Source organism: Watersipora subatra, chromosome 3 (genome assembly GCF_963576615.1).
Source record: "Watersipora subatra chromosome 3, tzWatSuba1.1, whole genome shotgun sequence".
NCBI classification, from domain to species: Eukaryota; Metazoa; Bryozoa; class Gymnolaemata; order Cheilostomatida; family Watersiporidae; genus Watersipora; species Watersipora subatra.
In genome coordinates this window covers 68413069-68423963 of record NC_088710.1, presented here as the reverse complement: position 1 = coordinate 68423963, position 10895 = coordinate 68413069, and the positions used below count along the sequence as shown (strand labels likewise).

Genomic DNA, 10895 nt, shown 5'->3' with positions numbered 1-10895 from the left:
ACTACCTATTTAGTCAATAGCCAGGCTGGTTTTGCGGCGGGCAGTGATGGAGTATGTAACTGTGTATCCAGTATTCACTATCCAGCTGATGGTGGCAAGCTTCTATAGACTGTTGTGTAGTGCTGGTTAATCGCTATCTGCATCTCTTACTGTCTCCGCATCACACGCACACAAAGCAAAGTTCAAATTGATGACGTTGCTTATCATAGGGTTGATAAGAAATGACACCAAAGAAAGTGATAGGCCCTGAAGTGTATTTATAAATGGCGTCAAAATGAACAAGTATGTTGTATGTTTGTTAATATTATTGAGTACCTGTGTTGTATAATGCAAGGTGAGGTGTTAGCAGCAACTTACCTGCTCGATGTTCAGGCATTTGATTTCTAATCTAGGCAGATGTTACTGTCTGGACTTATTTGCTCCTGTCATGAGGGGATAACCTTTACATTTGAGCATTGCTATATACATATAAGTAATTGTGGAGTGACAAGACCGAATTCCCATGATTCAGTAAGTGCCACTGCTCCCACAAATCAGAGATGTCATTCAAAATAATATGGATTTTGAAGAAGTGTTATACACTGTAACATTTGTTGAAGAAACATCTATAGTGCGCTCATCAGTAAACCATGACTTACAGCTTTTTTGATTCCAAACTGCCACTAACAGTATTCATAGAGATAATGAAGGCTTCCTCAGCTATCTGTGACTGCAAATTTTGGCAACTACAGAAGTAAGACAACCAATACTTGCTTTCAAACATAAGTTTGCTGAGATTATGACTATGTAGCCTATTCATACATACAATATCTACATGTACAATATATCAATTTGTGTCAGTTCAAGTTCCGTTAGCTTACTCGACTGCAGTTTAGTATATTGATCATAAAATAAGAAACATTTACTTTTGTTTCAGTTACACAATTCCATTGCATTGTTATTTTTCAGTAAGTGTACATAACCGTACAAAAATGATGTATGAAAAGTGTTACTATCATACAGGTGCTTACAGCTACTTCAGCTGATACATTTCCTCAAAGTCAGATCACACGGTTCTGAGACTTTTTTTTGACTACCTCATCAAGTAGGAAGCTTGTTGAGTTATCTTTTGGAAGCCATCTCAATGTTTTGTAGCGCCATCAATGAGTTGGTAATAGACAATTAGATATCAGCTGAGTTTTTCAGATTCATCTAATAAATCCTCTGTCAGGTCATGCTCTCCGTAATGTTCAGAGTGAATAAATCATGATTTTTCTATATGTTCGCTCTAAGATATGATTTTCAACAGTTTTTTTAATGTACAAAATAATTTGCGAATAAACAGAGTTTGTTGTGTGAGCAGGATTTAGACTCGGCTTCTGAATAAGAGTATTTAAAAACTCGTGCATGCAAATCTCAACGGTTATTTCTTTATGTAACTAGACAGACATCCCCTGATACACTATAGTAGCTGATAACCTCTGTTTAGGTCAACTCGCTTAAGAAAGAAATGAGAAAATCATATAGGAACTCTTGCATAGAAATTAAAAAGATTCACATTCATGGTACATTTTTGCATTTTTGTTTTTGGAGTGGCTTTGTAATTATAGTACCGCCAGTTCTCAAACAATGTTAAGTGTTTCATAACATCTATTCTTTTTTATATTTAAATACAATGTTACTCGTTACATTACTATAGCTTAGAACTGTGTTTATAATATGACAAATTTAGAGAATTGATTTACAGTTAATTTTATGCTGTTTGAATACTGGCATTGATTCTTCAAGTGAAAAGTTATGAGCACATCACATATACAGTAGAAAGGCAGATAATAATCAGCATGTGTGAACATCAGCTATTTCCAGCCAAGTATTTCTGCTGAACATTTTGATTATAAGCCCGACAAGCAATCATCCACAGCTTTTACAATTGCACGCTTCATAATAATTTATCTTTATTTATTAAAACAAATTGCAACAACAATTGAACAGCCACTGAGTATATCATTAAACACTCTGAGCCTCTGAATATCTAATATTTGTTGTTCTTTCTGTATGTAGTAACCATAAATATGGCAATGCATGTATTTAAGAGTAATAAAATTGCACTAACCCTGCATTAATCACCAACTTTTACCAGATTGGAAACAGCTAGTCTATTTTTAACCTTATTTAAAATCTAAATCTTAAATTCTCAAATCATGTCTAACCCTAATGGAACTTTCAGCTTATAACAAGAAAATGAATCCATGACAGATTTGTGTCCTTTCTTCTTTGCAGTGTGTATTCAGTTGTATTTGTGCTCGGTTTAGAGAACTAGACAACTGCGAGTTCACAGTAGTTTATAATTATAACTATCCGCTCTTTGCAAAATACTAATGTTCTTCATCTAAGTCTTTAATGCTGTCGTTATAGTTGTCGTCAGTGAACTCATCATTCTGATAACTGTCGAGGTTTGTCAAAGGCATCTCAGCATCGGAGCTATCATGCTTAGACGCACCACTCAGCTCTTCTACATCTGCCGTCGTTGCTGTATCAGCAGTCTCGGTAGCCTTGTATGATTGATGTGTAAATAATTGTGCAAGCAGAGTACCCACATAACTCCCCTAACAAAACATACCGCACTATTACATCATTTTACCATGTCCTTTTTTAATGCTGACAGGGTAACTACCGTACAGGATGAATTTATTCGCGGAGTTATATTTCGCGAAAATTGTATTTTCATGCATATTCGCGGATGAATTTATTGGCGTCTGAAAACTGCCACTTTCTAGGAAAAGTTAACTCTATAATAACGCTAGTAATAGAGTTATTCCTATGCATGCGCACACCGGGTGTTTCGATTTGGTTTACAATATTTGGCTTACAACTGCGAAGCGATCATGTTAAGCTACGGCAAACAATTTTTGCTGCGTCCAGAGGTTTTCACGAATATTCATCGCTTTGGAGGGCTTTGATAAGCCAACAACTTGTGGTAAGTAATGAGTTTTTCCCATTAACCAAATTAGTTGAATTTTACTTTGGTTCTTCGGTAAAACGCAATATTTATTTTTTCTTCCCTACCGCTTCATTATTTGTTTTAGTGTGAGAGAGATTTTTCATCATACACCAAAGAACAATGATTACAAGGGTGGTAGATGTTGTTGTATAATCGATTTGGTGGGCCGCGGGCTACACTAATGCCCGAGGTCATGGTAGTTACAGGTAGTTACGAGAGGTTACGGGAAGGTACGAGAGGTTACGGGAAGGTACGAGAAGTCAAGGCGAGTATAAAGGCGTCGGGGATTGAGAGAGCTTTCTTCTTTGCTTCAACCACATGTGAGTAAGCACGATTATATAACATGGCGCAGTTGACAGGATTCTAATTTTTTTTTCTTTGTGTGTTAACGTTAGCGATAATTTTTCTGGTTGCGGGGTAAGTTTAAACGGTTGAATAGACCCTTTCACGGGCGTGCAGGCGAGGTGACGTGAGGTAGAGTAGTGTTGTGAGGTGTTGTAGCGATAAAGTAGCGGTGTTGTTGTGTAAATATTTATTACGTATTCGGAGGTGGGAATTACACTAATTTCATACGAGTGGGGTAGAGTGAATTGGTGGCGAGAGATATATTGTGTCGGGTAGAGATGGAGAGTGGGTTTCCGAAGCTGGTGTTTGGAGAGCACGGTGATGGGTCGTGGGAGAGATTCATAGAGGAGATGAATTTATGTATTGAGAGTGCTGTTGAGAGAAGAGATTATGAAGGTGAAGGTGGCGATAGACGCCCTATTATGAGAGGTAGAGGTAGGTTAGTGTCACTATTGAGAGCTATTGGGCACAGTGGTAGAGAGGTATTGGGGAGTGCAGGGTTTAACGTAGATGGCGTAAATTCTACTTATGAAGAGGCAGTGGAGGTTTTGCAGGATTATTATGGTAGACAAAAGAGTATGTTCGTAAAGGGGCATAAGTTTCTAACGGCTAGGCAGGCACTTGGAGAAAGTGATAGAGAATTTTTACAACGGGTAGAGAGTTTGAGCAGATATGCAGAGGTGACTAACGATAATGATAGGGTAAGGTTTGCCCTTATTGTGGCGGTTAACGGGTTGAGAGATAGAGAAGTAAGCAGAGAGTTAATGAAGAATGCCAATCTTACTTGGGCGTTATTGCAGGAGGCATTGAGGGCTCGTGAAATGGCCAACAACTCTGATAGATTTTTGAGAAATGAGGGTAGAAGTACCGATTTAAAGAGTGAGGTTAAGAGAGAAGTAGCAAAGGTATCAGAGTTTGATAGCCGAGCGCAGTACAGGAGTAATGATAGAGATATAAGTTATGATTCAGCAGGTAGATCTTCCCCTAGGGGTAGCCCTAGGGGTAGCCCTAGGAGTGGTAGAGAGTATTATGGTAGTGAGGAGCGTGATACTGGTAGATATGGGACAAGAGGCCGGGAGTATAACAAGGACAGTGACAGTAGGAAGTATAGAGATAATAGCAGGGAGAGGCATGTCTCTAGATATAGAGCAAGCAGTAGAGAAGGCAGTGAAGGTAGAGTATGCTACAATTGCAAACGTAGTGGGCATGAGATGAGGAGTTGTCCCTCCATTAAATGTTTTTGTTGTGGACAGCGAGGACATGTATCCCATTATTGTAGGGATAGGAGAGAAGTAGGTTATGACAGGCGAGGTAGTAGCAGGAGGTCAGGAGGTAGCCGAGATAATAGCAATGAGCGATATGGTAGCAGAGACAGTAGTAGGGAGAGGTACAGGGGCCGAGAAAGCCCCCACGAGATTAGAGACAAATTTGGCAGGTACAAGGACAACAGTATGGATAGGTTTGAGGGGGAGAAGTATAAGGAGAGGCGCGCGAGGAGCCAGTATGAAGGGTACCAAGATAGTAGTAAGGGCAGAAGTGTTAGGTTCTCTGGTTCTAGGGACAAGTATGAGGATGACAGTTGACTAGAAAGGAGAATTGTACAGGTTTTGAAGGTCAATGGGAAGAACGTTGAATTTACGTTTGATACTGGGGCAGAGGTGTCGACTGTAACCGAGGGGACGGCCGAAAGGCTGAACCTACTTCTAGAGGAGCCATCTACTGTTTTGGCGGGAATAGATGGTCGTAAGCTAAGAGTAGTCGGTAAAGCAGGTGTTCAGTTGGAAAGTAAATATAAATTTATGGAGACAGAGGTATACGTGATGAAGGGATCTAGGACAAACTTGTTGGGTATAACCGAGTTGAGGCAGCTGAATCTGTTGGCTGTAGTCAACACGGTGAGCAACAGCGAGTTTGACCCAGTAAAGGAGTTCGGGGAAGTTTTTAAAGGTCTAGGCACTATGCCAGGTATCTTTAAGATTAAGTTGAAGGAAGGTATAGAGCCAGTGAGGCTGTACTCGCCTCGGCCTATGGCAGCAGGTTTAAGAGAGCAGGCTAAGCAGGAGTTAGATAACATGTTGGAAAATAAAGTGATTGAGCAGGTTGAAGAACCTACTGAGTGGTGCTCAGGGCTAACTATAGCGCCTAAGGCAGGAGGGAAGATAAGGATGTGTGTTGATTTAACTGGACTGAACAGATCTGTCAAGCGAGAGGTTTACCCTTTGCCTAAGATTTCAGATCTGCTCAGTGAGTTGTCTAAGGGGATGATGTTTTCGAAGTTAGATGCGAATTCAGGGTTTTGGCAAGTTCAGGTGGAGGAGGGATCAAAGTCATTGACGACCTTTATCACCCCTTGGGGTAGATATAGGTTCAATCGAATGTCGTTTGGTATCTCCTCAGCTCCTGAATTTTTCCAGAGAGCAATGGAAAAAGTTATTGGGAGCATGAAGGGAGTAGTATGCTTAATGGACGATGTCCTAGTATATGGAAGGGATGCAGATGAGCATTGGTCAAGGTTAAGGGAGGTGCTAGGAAAAATCAGGCGTTCAGGCATGACGTTAAGGAAGGATAAGTGCGAGTTTGGAAAAAGTGAAATTAAGTTTCTGGGCCATTTGGTTAGTGCGGCTGGCATTAAGCCAGACCCATGTAAAGTAGAGGCAGTTCTAGGCTTGAAGTCGCCGGTTAATAAAACTGAGGCTAGGAGGTTTACAGGGATGGTAAATTATTTGAGTAAGTTCAGTAGCGAGTTGGCAGAGTTGTGTACGCCTATATATAAGGTGTCAGGGAGTAGATCACAGTGGTATTGGGGTCCAGATCAGAAACAGGCTTTCGAGAAGGTTAAGAAAGCTTTGTCTAAAGCACTCGTTTTGTGTGCCTTTAATTTGAGTAGGAGGCATAGGGTGTCTGCAGATGCCAGTAGAAACGCAGTAGGGGCAGTATTGCTACAATTGACGGAGGGTAATGTGTGGCAGCCAGTGGAATATGCGTCGAGAAAAATGTCTGAGGCAGAGGAAAGGTATGCGATGATAGAGAAGGAGGCATTGGCAATTACATGGGCATGTGAGAAGTTTGACTACTATCTAGTAGGCAGAAAGTTTGAGGTTGAGACTGACCATAAGCCACTTATTTCACTGTTAGGTGAGAAGGACTTGTCAGCCTTACCAGTCAGGGTTCAGAGGTTTAAAATGAGGTTAATGAGGTATGACTACACAATATTTCATACACCCGGGGAGCAAATGTATTTGGCCGACTCTTTGAGCCGACCTAATGGCAAGTTGGACAGCGAAAATGAAATGGGTAGGAGTGAGGATGTAAATACTGCTGTAGTTAGCAGTGTGACTACTGACAATTTTTCGGACAGTTTAACGATGGAGTTAAGGTCGGAAATGTTGAAAGATGACGAGGCTGCTGAATGTTTGAAATTTGTTACGGAAGGTTGGCCGAGAGGTGGCAAAAGGTTGGGCAGTGAGCTTCTAAAGCTTTATAGTGCAAGGGAATGGCTTACTCTACGGAATGGTTTACTTTTCTTTAGAGACAGGGTATACATACCTAGGTCTATGAGAAAGTTGTATCTAGAGAAGTGTCATGTTGGGCATCAGGGAATTGATAAATGTCGTCGGAGAGCTAGGTGCCACTTCTGGTGGCCAGGAGTTAGCGTAGATATCTATGAGTTCATAGGGCAATGTGATACCTGTGTCATCCATGGGACAGTCAAGCACCAACCCATGGTTGAATATGAGTTGCCAACAAAGCCTTGGGAAGTACTCGGTAGTGATGTGTTTGTATTAGATGGCAAGTTATATTTGTTGATAGTTGATTACTATTCTAGGTGGATTGAGGCACTGCACATCAATGCTCAAACATCTAGGGAGGTAATAACGGTTATGAAGAAAGTGTTTGCTAGATTCGGTATTCCTAGCATTCTGCGGTCAGATAACAGGCCTTGCTATGATAGTCAAGAGTTTAGAAAGTTTGCAGATTTGTACGGTATCAGGGTAATTACTAGTAGCCCTCGATATCCGCAGAGTAATGGTTTGGCAGAAAGTGCAGTTAAAACAGTGAAAAATTTGTGGAGAAAAGAGCGGGATAAGGAAATGGCATTGTTAGTGTATAGAACAACCCCTTTGTCAACTGGGTACTCACCCGGGAAACTAATGTTTGGCAGAGCGGTTAAATCGAATTTGGGTGTGAGCAGTAAAGGGGAAGTAAATTACGAGGAGTTCGAAAGTAGAGAAAGGGAAAGGAAGTTGAAATTGAAAATTAGTTGGGATATCCAGCATAGGGTATCAAAATTGCCGGAATTAAAGCCAGGACAGGTTGTCTACGTGAAAGCGCCTACTGACACAGGAGCAGCAGGTACGGTGGTAAGGAGAGACAGTACACCAGAGAGTTATTGGATACGTGTTGGTTCGGGTGAGATCAGGAGAAATAGGAAACATCTTTTTCCTCTTAATAACAATCTCTCCTGGGGTTCCTCTAACGATACTAACACCGGTAGTCAGGGTGCTAACCATAACATCCCTAATGATTTCTGTGAGTTGTTTGAGGATAGTGAGGAAGGTGAAACGCAGTACTGGGTAAACAACCAGCCTAGGCCTGGTGTAGGCGGGGAGAGAATAGGTGGTTTAAATGATGAATCGGAGGAACCACCCGGTGCCACGGTTGGAAGTGGCCTAGCCAGTGGGGATCCCGATGTGAGTAGTCGAGATACCCGAACCTCGCAGGGTACTAGAGAAGGGGCAATAGCCAAAAGCACAGTTACAAGGAGTGGTCGGGTCAGTAAACCCCGGCTAGATAAAGATAGTTTTTACTATTAACCGTTGTTAAAAGATGGTTGCCATGTTGCAGATTGTTGTAAAGAAATTTCATCAAAACTACAATCTCAAATGGAAAGCAGTTCAGGTGGCGATGCTAGTGGTGGCGGACGATCGGAGAAGGATCGCAGTGGAGAGAGGAAGGGCGGTAGTGAGGCTAAGAAGCCTGTGGTATATGGCAGTAGCGGTAAGATTTGGTGCATGATCTGTAGAGTTAAGCGAGATCACTTGGCGGTAAATTGCCCTGGTAATGCTTGCAGGAGGTGCAGGAGAAGTGGACACTGACAGAAGGACTGCAAGGTACCCATCTGCCAGTGGTGTGGGGAGATCGGGCACGCTGTTAGTGGATGCCCCCGTCGAAGTACAGGTGGTCCAGTGAGCATGGAGGCAGGGAAAAGGAAGGGCAGTGAGGAAGTACCAGCGCCTCAGAGGAAGGTGATGAGTTATGCTGAGGTGAGTGGCGGTGCTAGGCAAGTTGCTGCACCAGTACCCATTATGGGGAAGGTGAGCTCTTTTTTAGCAGACGTGACCAGTGATGGGATGATGGACATGGAAGGTTGCCGGAAGAGGATCGCTAGTATTGAGCGAGAGGAGGCGGAGGTACGTAGGAAGTTCGAGACAGAGATGGTCAGACTGGCTGCCGAGCGCAGGGCAGCGGTCAGTGAGTTTGAGAATGCAGAGGCATTCAGGGCGGCCATTGAGCAGTTGGCCGAAGTTCAGAGGAGGATTGCGGGTAGTAGGCTTGCACCGAAGGAGGGTCAGGTCGAGGTGAATAGGTCTGGGCCTATACCAATTCCCAGCTCTGTGGCGCCACCCCCTGAGCAGCTGATTACGGCCCAGGGGGAGACTTCCCACAGGATGCCTGTTAGGCCCGTCTCCACTGGGGAGAGCGTGGTCAAGACGGAAGGGGCGGAATCTGAGGTTGAGGAGTTGTTATCGGCCCAACTACCAGTTTCCGAGCCAGTTGAGAGTAGTGGTGGTATTGGTGGAGGCAGTGTTGTTGGTGACAGAGGTCACGGTGGTGGTGACAGAGGTCACGGAGGTGGTGAAGGAGGTGACAGAGGTGGTGAAGGAGGTGGAGGAGATCAGGAGAGTAGTGCAGCCGAGTACGACAGCAGCCCCGGGTTGCTCGAGAGCGATGGTACGCAGGATGTGTCGATGGAGGAAGACCTGGGTTAAAGCGTAAGGTAAACTTCACCAGCAAGGTTAGTCGGTGAATGAGTTCCAATGTATTTCTGGAAGGTTAGTGGCCCATACAAAAAAAGAAAAAGGGCATGTTGTATAATCGAGTTGGTGGGCCGCGGGCTACACTAATGCCCGAGGTCATGGTAGTTACAGGTAGTTACGAGAGGTTACGGGAAGGTACGAGAGGTTACGGGAAGGTACGAGAAGTCAAGGCAAGTATAAAGGCGTCGGGGGATTGAGAGAGCTTTCTTCTTTGCTTCAACCACATGTGAGTACGCACGATTATATAACAGATGTCATTCTTAGAAGATCACCAATCATTCAGGGAGGTCTGGAAATTAAGGTTGAAGTGACCGCAGCTACTTACGAGGAGAATATATATGCTTTTAAAAAAAGAACAAAAACGCCTTTACGAGCACAAATCTTTGTCCAACCGGCAGAACTTTGCAATAGTAAACCACGAGGAGAGTTCTGATGATAACGTCCTTACCAGCCATGTCGTAGCCAGAGAATCGCCTTCAACATCTACCCAAGAAGGTGACAGAGCTGCTATTACCAAAATAACTAGTCAGAGAGCACCATTACACGCTAGTATTCACATATCAAGAGTACCAGTTTCATTTTATTGCTAGACAACCGCCATATGGACGAAACTGTTTATATTTACTCCATTCATCGTTTGTAAAATTTTATTTGTATTTGAAATATTTTATTTGTACACTCAAGTTTGTAATAAATTATAATATATCTACACATGAAATAAAATATATAATTGAATCATGTTTGCTGCAGCGATATCAATGAGTTGTCGATGAAGGGGTCTAGGTTGACTGGTTGCTTCTCTGCCAATATTCTTGCCTTGATGATTATTACTACGTGTCTTTAGTTTTCGTAATCGGAGTAGGTTGTTTCATTCTCAATCTGCAGTAAACACAAAAAAGAAAAAATATTAACGAGTGTTAAGGAAGTACAAAAACAATAGCTGAAGTATTTAATGAAAGCGATCAGTTTTTAAACAAAAGAATTAACTAATGCAGTTGATTATGGAAAAACGTATCTGCACTGCAAATCAAATACATACCATAATGTCCAGATCAGAATCATGATCGTCCTCAACTTCAGTATTAGAGATTGATGGAGTTGATTTCAATGTAAAAAGACTAGGAGAGATTTTTTGCGATGACGCCATTCTGCATATCTTGTGACAACCTTGAATAATTTTGTAAATAAATGTGATGCATTGGCAATGGTGTTGGCTCAAAGCCCAGGTAATGATTTTAAAAATGTTTTGAAACTCAACTACGTTTAGTATTTATATTAAAGACCAGCCTAGCGGCTAGTTTTTAATTTGATGCAGTAGTTATTCTCCCTTGTGATTAAAAATAGAACTAATTATTCACAAATTTTATAATTCGCGGAGTTGTCTGTTCGCGAAATTGCGAATTTTTATAACCAACGAATATTTTCATCCTGTACGGTATTTATACTCTACATGTATATCACATTTCCTCCAAGGCTGTTCACAAAGGGAACAGCCTTGAAAGAAATGTTGCATGAAACTGATCTCTTGATTT

General features: G+C 42.1%; 1 protein-coding gene across 1 annotated transcript; it reads left to right on the top strand.

The window, feature by feature from the left end:
- The first annotated feature begins 3603 nt into the window (after positions 1–3603).
- Positions 3604–4908, top strand: LOC137390929 (octapeptide-repeat protein T2-like). The gene is made up of 3 exons (XM_068077244.1): positions 3604–3760; positions 4298–4430; positions 4605–4908. Exons 1-3 carry the CDS (start codon positions 3604–3606, stop codon positions 4906–4908), a joined length of 594 nt encoding a protein of 197 aa, XP_067933345.1.
- The last annotated feature ends 5987 nt before the right edge of the window (positions 4909–10895 follow it).